The sequence below is a fragment of the Castor canadensis genome, chromosome 18 (assembly GCF_047511655.1).
Source record: "Castor canadensis chromosome 18, mCasCan1.hap1v2, whole genome shotgun sequence".
Classification (NCBI taxonomy): Eukaryota; Metazoa; Chordata; class Mammalia; order Rodentia; family Castoridae; genus Castor; species Castor canadensis.
The window spans coordinates 3,320,876-3,336,481 of record NC_133403.1 but is presented as its reverse complement, the minus strand read 5'-3'; the positions used below and the strand labels follow the sequence as shown (position 1 = coordinate 3,336,481).

Sequence of the window (15,606 nt, the reverse complement as noted above, 5' to 3'; positions counted from 1 at the left end):
GACCTGCCCTGGCCACCTACGGGGACCCAAGCAAGATGAGCCACTGCTTTGTCATCCTTGAGCTCCAAGTTTAAATCACCTCCAGGTGATCTGTTTTTGAGCTGCCTGGCCCATGAGCACAGCAACCTGCAGATTCAGTTCTGGCTTTCATCTCTCCTGGCCCCTGTCAGGTGCACACGGAGCCCATTGTCACTAGGGTGTGACAGTGGAGGAAGAGACCCGTGGGAGATGGTGCTGGAGGGGCAGCTGCGAGGCTTCTCCTGATGGCGAGCTGGGGTTGTACACGTTTGGGAGGAATGGAAGATGAGACAGGAGGTTTTAAGTGTCCAAACGCAAGTTTCTGTTGGTCATCTTTGTCACCCACTGACCTGTCTGCTTTGTGACCTCTGCCTGTCTTCTCACAGGCTGTCACCAGCATTCTTTGGGCTAGCGGAGAGCTTTACAGCTAGTTAAAGAAGCCTAGAGACTGGAGAGGGATCTTCGAGGCCTGTCACCACAGTCCCAGATGGAAACGCTGCAGTTGGGTCCTAAAAGTAACACTCTGTCAACGTCAATGCAGCAGTTATGTGGTCAAAGGATGGTTGACATTGGGGTGCCAAGACCACTCAAGGGGGAAAGGACAGTCTCCTCAACAAATGGGGCTGGGATGCCAGGCTCATGCCTGTAATCCCAGCTATTTAGGAGCCAGAGGTCAGGAGGAGTGCAGTTTAAGCCAGCCCCAGGCAAATAGTTCTCCAGACTCCATCTCCAAAATAACCAGAGCAAAATGGACTGGAGGAGTGGCTCAAAGGGTAAATCGCCTGCCCAGCAAGTGTGAGGCCATGAGTTCAAATCCCAGTAGCTCAAAAGAAAATAAGGTTGGGAAACCAGACATCCACGGCAAAAGAATGAAGTTGGGCTCTCACCTGACACCACACAAAAATTAATTAACTCAAGGGCTGGGGTGGAGCTCAGTGGTAGAAGACTTGCCCAGCATGGATGAGGCCCTGGGTTCCATCCACAGCACCACAGAAAGAGAAAAAAACCTCAAAATGGATTAAAAATCTAAGTTTAAGATCTAACACTATAAAACTCTTAAAAGAAGACAAGGGAAAGCTTTGCATTGTGACACTGGGCTTGACATTGGGTTGGGGATGTGACAATAAAAGCAGAGGCAACGAGAGGAGACAAATGTAACTACACCACACAAAAACTTCTGCCCACGGAAGGGCATAAGCACCAGCGTGAAAAGGAAACTTCCAGAGGGGAAGAAAATGCTTTCAAGTCATATACCTGCACATAGAGACAGCTGTGCAGTTCAGCGATCGGCAACTGATCTTAAAACGGTGAGGGACGGCTGTGGCTCAAGTGACAGAAGTCCTGGGTTCACTCCTCAGCGCCACAGAAAAAATCACCTGTATGCTGAGAGCCAGTGACTCATGCCTATAATCGGAGCTACCTGAGCAGGATTTGGGGTCCAGGCAACACCCCACTCCGGAAAACCAGAGCCAAACGGACTGCAGGGCCCCTGCGGGGCTCAGGAGGCAGAGCGCCCTCTTCGCAAGAGCAAAATGCTGAGCTTAAAGCCCAGTCCTGCCAAAAGTAAAGAATAAAACTAGAACCAGCAGTAATACAGCAACCCACTTTGGGGATATACACACAACAAGCAAAGGAACTGAAAACAGGGGCTTGAGGAGATACTTGCACGCTGTGTTTACAGTAGCGCTAGTTACAACATCCAGGAGGGGGAAACAAGTCAAGTGTCCTTCCATATACGCCAGGATAAACAAAGTGTGGCCCATACGCACGATGGAATGTTATTCAGCCTTAAAAGGGAAGGCTGGGTGTGGTGGCGCACATGTGCCATCCCAGCTATGCAGGAAAGCACAAATGAGAGGGTGGGGCTAAGTCAGCCCAGGTGTAAAGAGCCCCTATCTCAAAATAACCAATTCAGAGCTGGCAGACTGGCTCAAGTGGTAGAGCCCCTGCCTAGCAAGTGTGAGGCCCTGAGTTTAAGCCCCAGCTCTGGGAAAAAAAAAAAAGAAAGAAAAGGAAGGAAGGAAGGAAGGAAGGAAAGAAAGAACTCCTGTCTATGCTACAATGTGGGGGACCTTGATTATGCTATGTGAAGCAGGACAGTCACCAGAAGGCACACACTATATGACTGCATTTTGATGAGCAGTTGACAGTCGTCAAGTTCACAGAAAGCAGGAGGGGAAAGGAGAGGAGCTGTTGGGTGAGTAGGGGGCTTCAGTTCTGCAAGAGAGAAGGTTCTGGAGGTCTGTTTCAAACACTGTGAATACGCTTAACACTACTGAACTGCACACTTACAGATAAGATGAAGCCGGGCGGTGGCATCACATACCTGTAGTGGCAGCTACGCGGAAGGCTGAGGCAGGAGGATCAGGAGCCCAGGACACCACGGCTGGCTTTGTTGGTGGTTTTCTTTTTCTTTCTGTTTTTCTTTCTCTCTCTCTCTCTCTCTTTTTTTTTTTTTTACAGTACTGGATGGCGGGCAAGCACCAAATGCTTGAGCTGCATTTCCATCTATGTTTGGGTTTTTTTTGGTGGGGGTTAGGGGAGGAGGTGGCTGGAGCCACACCTCCAGTACATTTTGTTCTGGTCATTTTGGAGATGGGGGGGGTCTTCAAACTTGATCCTCAGAATCTCAGCCTCCCATGGAGTTAAGATTCCAGAGGTGAGCCAATGGCGCCCCGGGCTCAGCCCTTGGTTTTTGAGACAGGGGTTCGGTATGTGGGCAAGACTGGCCTCTTATAATCCCTGAAAGCTGGGATTACAGGAATGTACCCCTTTGCCTGGCTGTAGCTGGTTTAAGCCAGCAGATAACTGATAAACCCAGTGGATGTGGGAAGCGGACCTTGCCAACCTTTGCAGGGTGTGGCAAATGTCTGATCACGCTAGCCTCTGTGAGGCCTCCAGAGCCAGCATCCCTGAAACAGATGGTAGGGACCCAGCTCTCCCCGGCACAGGCACAGGCGTGGAGCATTGTGGAGCAGTTGGATAACGTTAAAGAACTGCCAGTGTTGGAGCTAAGCCTGTATTGTAAGCACTCGTTTGAAAGTCTATTTCCCCCCTTAAAATGTGCTGAAATTTTGGGGTTTGGGGAGACTTCACTCCAAACTGACAGCTGGGTCTCTGGCGGCCTTGAATGAGGGCCTATCAGCCAAGCAGGCAGCCAGACTGTCCCCATGCCAGCACCAGCTGCTTTGATCACTCCATGAACATCCTGAGGAAGTCACAGGACAACCACACCTTGCTACTGGAGCACAACTCCAGCGCCAGGTGCATGCTCTCAGCAGGCAGCTTGTGCCAGATCTTGCCATCCCAGCCTCCGTGAACCCCAGAACACCGTGCAGACATTTCCACCCAGGCCAGAGGGAGAGCACTTCCTGGTGGCCCAGCAAGAAGACCTGGGACTGCTACAAACAGTCCTTCATTTGCATAAGGGACTCCCATGACTGGGGACAAGGACTGTTCCACAACTGGTGCAACCACAGTCCTTCATTTGCATGAGGGGACTGCTATGATTGGTGCAAACACAGCCCCTTGTTTGCATGAGGACTGCCATGATTGGTGCAGAACCCTTGTCACATATATAAGCAGGCTGCCATGCTCATTTGGGAGCATCTAGGAGACTATATCCTGCCTCTTAATGCTGCAGCATGGGTCCAAAAAAAAGACCTCTCTGATGGTCTGCCTTCCTGCTTTCAATTTTCATCATTAGAGCAGCTGAGGTGGTAACACGAGGCAGGAACAGAGGCAGGATCGATGGTGAGGTGGCGCCCTGGTGAAAGCGGCTCCTGCCACAGTGACAGTGGGTGAAGAACTGTCATCTTGACAAGCCATGTTGGCAGTGGTGAGGTACTGCCTGCCTCAGATCTGGCCTGAGGTGTGACAGAGCTGTAGCACTTCTATGTGTGGGCCTGGCCCCACAAGACGACAGACCACCCCAGTGTCAGAGTGCCTCAGGCCCTGACTCCTAAGGCATGGGAGCATCGAGAGCCACCTACCACTGTCTGCTGTCACCTGCTGCCATCACTGCTTCTCACTAAGATTACAAAAACCCTCCAAGGGCCCAGGATAACTGGGAGAGCTCTCGCCTACCGTGATTTCTATCTGGGTAGAGCACAAGGACCCCAGCCAGCTGATTCGTTATCCTCCTGCTGCCACACACAGCCCAACCCCAGGGAGAGGCAATCAAAGGGAAAGACAGAAGGCAAGAGATAAAGGAGGTTCCCCCAGTGCCCACAGGATCTCCAAGTGGGCCAGGGCAGTACCTAAGCCAGGGGAGGTCTGGGAGGGACAAGAACAGACTTGTTGGGAGGAGGAAAGGCACCGCTTCCAATGCCACAGGTGAGGCTCCAGTGGTGTGGTGGAATTTCACCAGATCTGGACCCAAACTTCAGGGTCAGATCTCAGCCACCCACTACCAGGACCACTGCACTACGACCTGTGCCAGCTTTCTCACTTGTAAGCGAAGATATAACTTCCTTTCTCCTTGGGTTGTTATTCAAATGAGATGACACATGCATAAGCACCATTGACACCATTCAATGCTATTCAAATTTAGCCACTGTTAACATCTTCAGTAGGGGGCCAGGCATGGTGGCACACTCCAGCAATCCAAACTACTCCAAAGGTGGAAAACAGAGGGCTTACCATCCAAGGTCAGCCCAGACAAAAAGTTAGCAAGATCCCATCTCAACCAACAAGCTGGGAGTAGTGGTACACATCTGTAATCCCACCTATGCAGGAGGCCATAGGTGGGAGGAATGCAGTCCAAGGCTGATCCAGGACAAAAATTCGAGACCCAATCTGAAAAATAACTAAAGCAAAATGGGCTGAGAGTGTGGCTTAAGCAGTAAACCACTTGCCTAGTGAGCAAAAATCCCAGTATCACCACCCCCCCAAAAAAAGAAACAGAGAGAGAGAAAGAAAACCTGGTGTAGAACAGAGAAAAATTTAGGGCCACCGTTTCAGTCCAAATTTTTATGTCATGACCTCTGTCTTCCCTCTTTTCAAAGATTCTTGAGAGTCAAAGTAAGACTGTAAGAATTCAAGGCAGCCAGCGCTGGTGACTAATGTCTGTAATCCTAGCCACTCAGAGAACAAGAGCGAGAGGATGGAGGTTCAAGGTCAACCTGGGCATAGTTCTCCAGACCCCATCTCCAAAGCAACCAGAGCAAAAAGGGCTGAAGGTGTGGCTCAAGCGGTAGAGGCCTGTCTAGCAAGACTGAAACCCTGAGTTCAAACCCCAGTACCACAGCCTGGCGCCTGTGGCTCACACCTGTGATCCTAGCTACTCAGGAGGCAGAGATCAGGAGGATCAAGGTTCGAAGCCAGCCCAAGCAAATAGTTTGCGAAACCCTATCTCAAAAACACCCATCAGGAAAAAGGGCTGGTGGACGGGCTCAGGTGGTAGAGCCCCTGCCTAGCAAGCACAAGGCTCTGAGCTCAATCCTGGGTACTGCCAAAAAAAAAGGCACATGCTTGTGGACGGAGGGAGTAAGCCAAGTCAGACCCAAGGAACATCAAGATTAAGGCAGAAGAAGGGAGGTGGGAACGCAGCTTGGAGGGGCAGTGGGGGCTGCACCTGGGATGGGGAAGTTGTACCAGAGTGCACCCGCCGCTGCACTGAAGGACAACATAAACTGACAGTGTCCTGTGCGAGCCGTGAGGCCATCTGCTCCTTCTTGGCTTCAGCCATGGCCCAGCAATGCAGACTGTTAAACTCCTACTGAGAGTGCAGAGCTGCAGCAAGCACATGGCGAGACATCGGTGCTCGGAGGGCCCAAAAATGGGGAAGCATCGTAACAAAAAGAAAAACCACAGAGTACCCCACGTCACTCCAAACCCACTGGCAGCATGCTCCCCGGGAGGATGGCAGACGGGCCACCTGAAGCCCCATCTCTGGGTGGGGACACCTGGTGCATGATTCAGCACACAGCTAGCAGCCAATTTCAGTTTTGCTCCGGGGTTGTTTCTTGCCACCGCCTCCTTCCCACATGGCGGGATCCTGTACAGTCCAGGAAATGCCACGACCTGTTTTTCTCTCCACTTGGGATAAAAAGGTAGGATCTTCTAAGGAAACTCACAACCTTTCTGTCCTTCCTTCCTTCCTTCCTTCCCTCTCTGCCTCCCTCTCTGCCTGCCTCTCTCCTTTCTTTCCTTTACCTTTGTTTTTTTTTGACACAGGGTCTCACTATGTAGCCCAGGCGAGCCTCAAACTCTCAATCCTCCTGCCTCTGCCTCCTGAACACTGGGATTGCGTGTGTGCACCACCATGCCCGGCTCTCAGGCCTGTCTTTCTTTATTGTGATAATTTGCCAACTGTATCTCAGAAGACTATGGAAGGATGAAAAGCTACAGGCTGAAACACTCAGGTCCCTGGAACTCACCAAGGCAGTTGGCTGGAATCTGCTGACCTCTTCCTGCATAACTGGGACACACACAGACTTCCTGCCTCCTCCTCTGTGCCAGTGGCTTGACAGTGATATGCAGGGTGCCACCCATACCGCCTTGTGCAGTATTGCAGTGCAGGAACTCAGTAAATTATACAACCAAGGTTAGTGTACGTTCACTGCCACAAGTGTTCCCAACTACTCAGCAGACAACCATGGCTTAACAGACAACCTCACCCCACCAAGAGGAGGAACAAGATTTGGGAGAGCTGCAGAATTCACCTTGATATGTCACCAAAGGTGCAAAAATACAGGGGAGCAAGGAGGTCCCAATGTGGCAAGTGTGCCCCAGTCACAATCAGAAACAGTCCCCAAGGTACTGTGGCCTTTAGATCAGAAGTATGTTGCCGGGTGTGGTGGTTCACACCTGTAATCCCAGCATCAGGGAAGCTGAAAGACAGAGAGTGGGAGGCCGGCCTGTGTTACATAGTGAGACCCTGTCTCAAATAAAAAAAAAAAAGTGACATGTCTATGAAGCCAACCCCAGGGCCAGAGGCTCCACAGAGAGGATACTGGGAACACTGGGGGCAGACCAAGCCGAGTGTGTACACCCCGAGAGGCTGGTAAGTGGCTCGGTCTGATACAAAGCACAGGCCAGGTGCCACTCAAAGCTGAGGGAGAGCTCCTTGAGCCAGGGTGACATGTCAGCCCTCACCAGACTGGCATCCCCCTGAGGTCTTCAGGAGGCAGGAGTCCAGACCTGTGCAGAAAAGAACTCTTGAGGCAGGCCTGAGCTGTCCCTCTGTGACAGGCCCACTCCCACAGCTGGCTGACCACTGACGTTGACTTGGGGACAGTCCTGCCATTCCCTGTGCCCGAACCTTTCACACCAATAGTTGGGTGTGTACTGAATGCCTTCTCTCCTGCTGGGAATCTGGAGCTTGGGGACGTGCCAGGCACAGGGAGCCCCCAGGCTGAGTCTCTGAGGAGCCTCCTTGTGGCAATGTCTCACTTGTGTCAACACAACGTGTTGCTGGAGGAATTCCTCTCTTTGCTTGTATGCATTCCTGATTGTAATAAAGGAGTGTTGTGTCACTCCCGAGTCCTGTTAGCGAGTCATCAAACCCCGGGTTAGCCTTGAACCCAAGGACCCAGCGAGATGTGACATGGAAGGACACCTGTGCCTGGCTTAGTTCAAGTCCTGGTGCTTCTGTGACCCTTCACCTCTTTCTCCAATGTCACAGGATGGCAAGGCCGCCACCCCCGCCCAGGACCCACAACCTGGAACCCACTCTGACGCCCGTAGAAGATCCCCTATCTCCTATAGGGTTGACCATTGCAGGGAAGAGGCCTCATTGTCGATCCTCGGCCTGCTTCCCACGGGCCTTGCACACGTGACACACAGGGCACTCTGGCACACAAAACTAGTTTTTGGTTGGTTGGTTGGTTGGTTTTGGAGTGCTGGGGTTTGAACTCAGGGCCTCATGCTTGCTAGGCAGGTGCTCTACCAGTTGAGCCACTCCACCAGCCCACTCAAAACTAGTTTTAAAGACGATAAGACCACAACCAGCTCTTTGTAAGCTTTATCTTTGCCCTGTGTTCCTCTAGGCACTGTCAACCTAACAAAGTGACAGTGATATACACAGACCACATGACAAACACTTGCAACCCCACAGAAATACAAATGAGGACCATGGAGATCAGCCCTTGGCTGAATGGTCATCACGCACATATTTCCTGTCACTTTCTGGCACTCCTGACTTAAGCCTGCAAGCTCTAATTCTTTTGTTGTTGTTGTTGGGGGCAGATAGTACTGAGGTTTGAACTTAGGGCCTCACACTTGCTAGGACTTGACCTGTGATCCTCCTGATCTCTGCCTCCCGAGTAGCTAGGATTACAGGCGTGAGCCACCATGCCTGGCTGCAATCTCCAATTTATCTTCCCAGTCTTATTTCAATAAACAAGTTTTTGAAACTGAAGACAAGTTAAGGACAATCCCGGTTCAGTACCAACACACAAACTCATAGGCAATTCTCATTCATCCATTCACTCATCCATTCATAAGCTAGCCAAGCTAAAGAGTTTCCAAGAAAAGTACCAAGCTAGGCTCTCTCTGGAACAAAAAGAGATGAACTTGACTGTAGTGCTCTTATGGTGTAAAGTTGTCTGTAGAGATACCCACAGATGCACCCTGTAAACGCCCCAAGGAGGAAGACCTGGTCCTTGCAGTGGTCAGTGTCAGCTGACAGGAGGCACTGAATGCAGGGATGGAGCTGTTGAAAGAGAATCCTAGAGAAAGTGAGGTGACCCCAGGGCCATTGTTTGGGACAGCACCACGGCAGGGATGCACTGTCCAGAGCAGCAGTTAAGCAGAAAGCAGATGGGCGCTGTGGTGGTGTGGCAGAGGGGTGGGAAGGAGGGACTACAGGAGATACCAGCAGGCTTGGAAATTCCCCCTGATGCGAGATGAGGGAGGGAGGAGGCAACAAGCATGACTCAGAGGTTTTCAGCTATTCACAGAAAGAGGAAAGTTGGAGGAGAAACAAGTTGAGGGGAAGAATTGCAATTCATGTCACCAGAACTTGCTAAGAATGCTGGTGTGCCCGGTGCTCCTCTTTTCACCTCTTTGCAACAACCCTGTGCTACAATAGACTTCACATTGCCAACCCGTGCATTCCTTCTCAGGCCCTACCCCTCTCCCAGGGAGAAGGGCTGAATGATATTTCAAATTTAAAGCCACATCCAGTACAATAAGGCCACCTCCTAGGGGACCTCAAGGGCTTCCTCTGCAGACTTGACCTTCAATTCACGTGTGCAGGGACATTTGTCATGGGATGGTCTTTTCCTTCTCCATCCTTCATTTTTTGAGTATTACTGAAACTGACAACAAAAACCCCACAGTATTTCCCACAAGAATTGACTTTTGAGCTGGGGGCTGGTGGCTCACACCTGTAATCCTAGCTACTTGGGAGGCTGAGATTGGGAGGATCATGGTTCGAGGCCAACCAGGCAAACAGTTCACAAGACTCCATCTCCAAAATAACCACAGCAAGATGAACTGGAGGCGTGGCTCAAGCTGTAGGGCTCCTGCTTTGCAAGCACAAAGTCCTGAGTTCAAATCCCAGTCCCACCAAAAAACAAAAACAACTAAGCATAGATCAGTCAGAACAACAATAAATAAAAACAAATGCTACCGTGAAATCACTCCTTGGGAAACAAATGTCATTTATAATGTCACCAAATAAACATCTGGGATACAAGACAGAATTTCACTTAATCTAGTTCACTCTGTTGCTAACGTGGTAAGGTTGTGTTTGGAACACTTTCTGGGTTAGGAGCTGCTAAGGTCAATACCTTTGAAAATTCTAGGTCAGTGATGAATGCTTCCCTAATTTTATGTAATTACATGTTCCCTTTGAGACAATAACTAGGAATTAAATGTTTAAAATGGGAGTTAAGAAACAAATAATGGAAGGTAAAACCATATTCTCCTTGTTGCTATCTGACTAGACATATAATTAACAGCGCCAACAATGGAATAAAAACCTCATCTTGGCCAGTCATGGTGGCTCACGCCTGTAATCCCAACACTTGGGAAGCTGAAGCAGGAGGATCACAAGTTTGAGGCCAGCCTGGGCTACAGAGCAAGACCCTGTCTGGAAAAACTAAACAAAATACCTCATCTTCTATTTTATTTTAATTTCTAGCACATTTTAGAAAGATGCAAAAAAAATCTGCTAATAACTACCTATACCTCCCAGAAATACTCTTCTATGTGACAATATTTGCAAGGGGCATTTTTTATTCCTTACAATTGTTACAAAGACCACCTGTTGGCACTGTGCACTGCCTTCCTTAGCATAAGATGAAGCAATCAGATCAGATGTACTTCTCGAGCAAAATGCAGAGCAGAAATGCCTGGGGCCCCACACCTAAAGGAAAAGCCCTCATCAAAACTCCAGCTGCTTTTCTGTTAAGGTAAAAATAACGGGGACTGAAATGCAGGTCAATTCAATGAAGCTGGGTGCTAGTAGCTCACGCCTGTCATTCCAGCTACCTGGGAGGCTGAGATCAGGAGGATGGTGGTTGGAGGCCAGCCCACTCAAATAGTTCACGAGACCCTATCTCCAAGGTAACCAGAGCAAAATGAACTGAAGGTGTGGCTCAAGCAGTAGAGCACATGCTTTGCAAGTGGGAAGCCCTGAGTTCAAATCCTGGTCCCACCAAAAAAAAAAAAGGAGAAAGGAAAAGAGAGTCAATGGTAACAGGTGCAATGAGGCATCACAGCCACACACACTGGAGAACTACAGAGAGCTGGGCGCCCGGGGAGGGCTGAGGAGGTAACACGTGTGCACAGCTGAGCACAGGGGCACCGCGCAGTAAGCACTTGCTGTCAGGGTGACAAGTGGCTGGCCTGGAGGATGCTCCATCCTTGATCCTGGTTGGCAGAATGCCCATGCTTGCGCCAGAAAGCAGGAGTCAGAGCCAAAAAAGGAGACAAGAGTTGGGCATGGTGGTACACACCTGTAATCCCAGCACTTAGGAGGCTGCGGCAGGGGAATTGTGAGCTTGAGGCCAGCCTGGGTTACATAGTGAGCACTTGTCTCAAAAAAGAAGAGGAAGGAGGGAGAAAAAAAGATGAAGGAGGAGAGGAAGAAGAAAAAGAGGAGGAAGAGGAGAAGAAGACATAGCCAGGAGTCTGAGTTGCTATAATCGTAGCAACTCAGGAGGCAGAGATAAGGAGGATTGTAGCTTGAGGCCAGCCCTGACAAATAGTTCATGAGACCCTATCTCAAAAATACCCAATACTCAAAAGGGCTGGAGGAGTGGCTCCAATGGTAGAGCACCTGCCTAGCAAGCATGGGGCCCTGAGTTCAAATCCCAGCATCACCAAAAAGAAAAAGAAAAAAAAAAGACGAAGAAGACGACACAGTGTCATCCAGCTGAAGTGCTTAGAGGCCCATGGAGGAGGAGACCCAAGCATTCTCCAGAAAGTAAAACCTTCTCTGCAGAGGCACTGGCTCGTCCCCATTTGGACACAGCCTGTGAGCTGTGTACTGCTGGGCGAGTCACTAAAGCTCATTCAGTGAGCTCCCTGGCTCACCTCACCTGGCACTGAATGAGAGCACGCGGCTGTGTGAGGATCAGGACTTATTCACTGCACCTGGGTGAGCTGGCCAGTCATCGCCCCTCCTTGGAATCAAGAAATATCCAAAAATGAAACTTCAGCACCGGGCTGTCCTCCCCACCCCAGCCCTGCCTGGTCCCCACCACCTTACCAGCAAGCAGGAGAGTTTTCTTAGCTACCCAGGGATCGTGTGCACTTGAGATTACCTTCAAACGCTCACCGTCTATCCGGAATGACTTGAATAAAAGAAGACGGGACACCTTTTCTTCTCATGAAAATAAAAACGCGTGAGGCCGGGTTTTATCCCCCCCCCGCCCCCGATTCTAGGCGCTCCTGTCACTGTGGGGCCCTGTGCCCATAAGCATTACCTTGTCCTCTAGAGTTTAGGAGCGCGGGGTAATTATAGGTGGGAACTGAAGGGTGAGCCAGGATTAGGACAAAGCTGAGACCTGCAGACTTGCACATCCAACTTCACATTTTCTGGGCCAATTTTATCAAAATTGACATTGAAAACTCTAGAATGCTTCATGGTACTCAGTCTCCACAGAAGAACTGACTTTTGTCAGGTGACAGTGGCTCATACCTGGAATCCTAGCTACTTGGGAGACTGAGAGCAGAAGCTTCGTGGTTCAAGCACAGCCCGGGGAAAGAGTTTGCAAGACCCCATCTCAACAGAAAAATGCTGGGTGTGATAGCGTATGTCTGTCCTCCCAGCTACGGCAGGAAATAAGAGAGTCATGACCTAAGCCAGCACGGGGAAAAGGAGTGAGACATTATCGCCAACAGCCAGAGCAAAAACGGGCTGGAAGCATGGCTCAAGTGGTAGAGCGCCCACCTTGCAAGCCAGAGGCCTCGAGTTCAAACCCCAGTACTGGGGGAAGAAAAAAGAGCTGACTTTTGAGAGTCCCTTATGCAAGAGACCTGAGTCAGCCAGGCACCAATGGCTCACACCTGCAGTCCCAGCTATCCAGGAGGCAGAGATCAGGAAGACTGAGGTTCGAAGCCAGCCCGGGCAAATAGTTCAAGAGACCCTATCTTGAACAACAAAAAAAAGAAAGGGCTGGCAGAATGGCCCCAGTGGTAAGAGCACCTGCCTAGCCCTGAGTTTGAACCTCAGTATCGCCAAATAAAATAAGATAAAAATCCTGAGTCTGCTACATATCATAGTCCCCTCCTATAATCCCAGCTACTCAGGAGGCAAGTGTAGGAAGATCATAGGGAAAAGTGAAAGACCCTATCTTAAAAACAAACTAAAGCAAAAAGGGCTGGGGACATGGCTCAAGTGAAAGAGTGCTTACCTAGCAAGCACAAATCCCTGAGTTAACATTCCAGTACCACGGGACACCAGTGGATCACATCTATAATCCTAGCTACTTAGGAAGCAGAAATCAGGAGGATCACAGTTTGAGGCCAGTCTGGCAAATAATCACCAAAACCTACCTCAAAAATACCCAACACAAAAAAGAGCTGGCAGAGTGGCTCAAGTGGTAGAGTGTCTATCTAACGAGTGTGAGGCCCTGAATTCAAGCACCAGGACTACCACCAAAACAAACAAACAAACAAACAAAAAACAATACCACCAGGAAAAGGCCTGACTCTAGAAGTCCTGGGTCAGAATCTCCCTCCACTGGCTACTGAGCTAGTGACCAGGTGACAAGCTAAATCTTCGTCTCAAACTTCAGAACTCCTCATTTGTATAATAAAACAATACTGGAAGCCACCTCACACTGCTGTGAGAATGAAATAAATGAGTGTAGCAAAATGGAGTGTGTGTTATTTCCCTGGCCTTCGAGCAAAAGAGTGACACAGAAACTCACTGAAGGTCCTTGTCATTGGTAAAATCTTTACACACCTGACACAATGATCTTAGCTTCTGAACCAAAAAGGATAAGAATTTGGCGGGGTGTGGAGTGGGGGGAGGGCAGCACTGGCTAGACACCCCAGAAATAAAAATACCATTTGGGAAAGGATCTCATTTTGCACAGACTCCTAAGTCTAAGGACAGTATTTATGGTGCTGAGTGAGCCAAGGGACACCAAGATGCCACATGAGAAAAACACATTAGGAACACATTTCTCTGCCGGGAATTAAAGATAGGCGGTGATGCCCCAGGTCCGAGTGGGAATCTTCACTTAACTTCAGAGGGGCTCCCAAGTTCTCAGTATCGTATGGACTAACCATCCTCTCAAAGCTGTGTCCCCAAAAGGCTAGGAATAAACCTGGCTGCAGTGACCTGAAGGGATACTGTTGGATGAGTGAAGTGAGCAAGGTGACCCAAGTTTCAGCAAACAGCAAGACAAAAATCCCGTGGTCTCAGACCAGCGTGGCCTCGCCTGGGAAACAAAGGGCACATAAGCCAGGCAACAGTGCCTCACGCCTGTAATCCTAACTACTTGGGAGGCTGAGATCAGGAAGATCGCAGTTCGAGGCCAGCCTGGGCAAACAGTTCACAAGACCTCATCTCCAAAACAGCCAGAGCAAAATAAACTGGAGGAGTGGCTCAAGCGGTAGAGCACCCGCTTTGTAAGTGCAAAGCCCTGAGTTCAAACCCCAGTCCCACCAAAAAAGAAAGTGGGAGGAGGAAAAGGTAGCTCTTCCCATGAGCGGATCCTAAGCACTGAGCACTGTCACTGTCCTGTCAATCCCTGACACAATAATCTTAGCTTCTAAACCAAAAAGAGCAAGGACTGTGGGGGTGGGGGGAGAGGCTGGCGCTGGCTAGACACCCCAGGCCCCACAACTACCAAGGCAGACTAAGGCTGTAGGTCACTCCTTTATTTCACCTCCCCACCAGCCAAGGTCACATCCAACCTTACTCAGAGGTCAAGGCCCCCAACCCTTGGCAGTTGGCTGGAGGCATCACTTCGCTCCTGCACTGGTGGCGGTGTCCCCCAATGGGGGACCATCAGGCAGCATCACCACTCCCCAACCTCAGGGGTCACCAGGGGAAGTCCTCACCTGTAGTAGGACAGCAGGCCGTTCCCGAGCACGAACCAGCGACGCTGGTAGCCCTTGAGGTAGTTGGTCCACTTAAGAAGCCAGCCCTTGTAGCTGTCCAGAGGTAGTGACGGCATGGGGACACTGGAGCTGGTGTTAGTCCCTGACACTGGGACACCAAGAGAAGTCCTCGCCTGTCCGGGATCGAAGAAAAGGCAGGGGATTTGGCACCGACCCGACCCGGGCTTGGCTTTAGGGAAAAGGACACACTTCCCACTATGGACCCCACAGGCCTGGGAGAGGGGCCCACCCCCTCCCCAGCTGCGACCCCATCCCTGTCCTGTCCAGCCTCTGCTTGGGGTTCACACCCGAGTTGTGGGACCCATAATAAGGAGACTTGGATCTCTCGGTCCGGACTCCCCGAAACTGTGGCTCCCGCACCTGTTCTGACAGCGGCTCCCGCTCCGGTGCCCACACTGGTTTGGGCTCCGGCCCAGAGCCGGACGTGGAAAAGCTCATGCCCGGCGTCGCTGTGTGGCAGGACAAGCAGGGGACAACGGTGAAGAGCGACGAGAGTCCTCGGGAGCGACCACCGCAGCCCCCGCCTCGGCTCGGAGCGGCCGCTTTCCCCATAGAGCCCTCCCGCCGACGGGAGCGCGGCCGAGCGGGGAGTGGGGGCGGGGCGAGCGGGGGGGTAGGGGGCGGGGCCTGGGCGTCACGTGCTCTCAGCGCGAGGCGGGGGGCGCGCGCCACTCCCCCCGCTCGCCCCGCCCCGCGCCCGCTCGCCCCGCCCCGTCCTGCGCCCGCCCCGCCCGCCAGAGCCGTGGACCCCCACTTGGACACCTGTCACCTGCTTTGGTCTGGCCCTAGGCTTAAGGCGAGCGCCCTGGAAACACCTGTGGGCCGAAAGCTGAGCGAGAGGGTTGGCGACACGAAAGGGACCGTGCGCTTCAAGTCACTATCCCAACCCGTGCCAGGCGCTGGAGGAACAATGATGAATGATAAGGAGCAACTCGGTCCCGTCGGATCGGATCGGCCGGATGGGTTCCCTGACGCCCCCAACCCCAAACTCAACAAAGGAGGAAGGGACAGCAAGGGTGACACTAAAACCCCATCAAATGCTCCCAAAGTACTGGGTGG

General features: G+C 51.2%; 1 protein-coding gene across 1 annotated transcript in view; it reads right to left on the bottom strand.

The window, feature by feature from the left end:
• Positions 1 to 15,138, bottom strand: part of Osbp2 (oxysterol binding protein 2) — a 121,830-nt gene extending 106,692 nt beyond the window's left edge. The window contains exons 1-2 of the mRNA XM_074060621.1: positions 14,908 to 15,138; positions 14,488 to 14,660 (exon numbers count right to left, since the gene is read on the bottom strand). Of these exons, the coding sequence (XP_073916722.1) occupies positions 14,488 to 14,660; positions 14,908 to 15,099 (365 nt within the window). The 5' untranslated portion in view covers positions 15,100 to 15,138. The remainder of the gene's footprint in view (positions 1 to 14,487; positions 14,661 to 14,907) is intronic.
• Between the last annotated feature and the right edge of the window lie 468 nt (positions 15,139 to 15,606).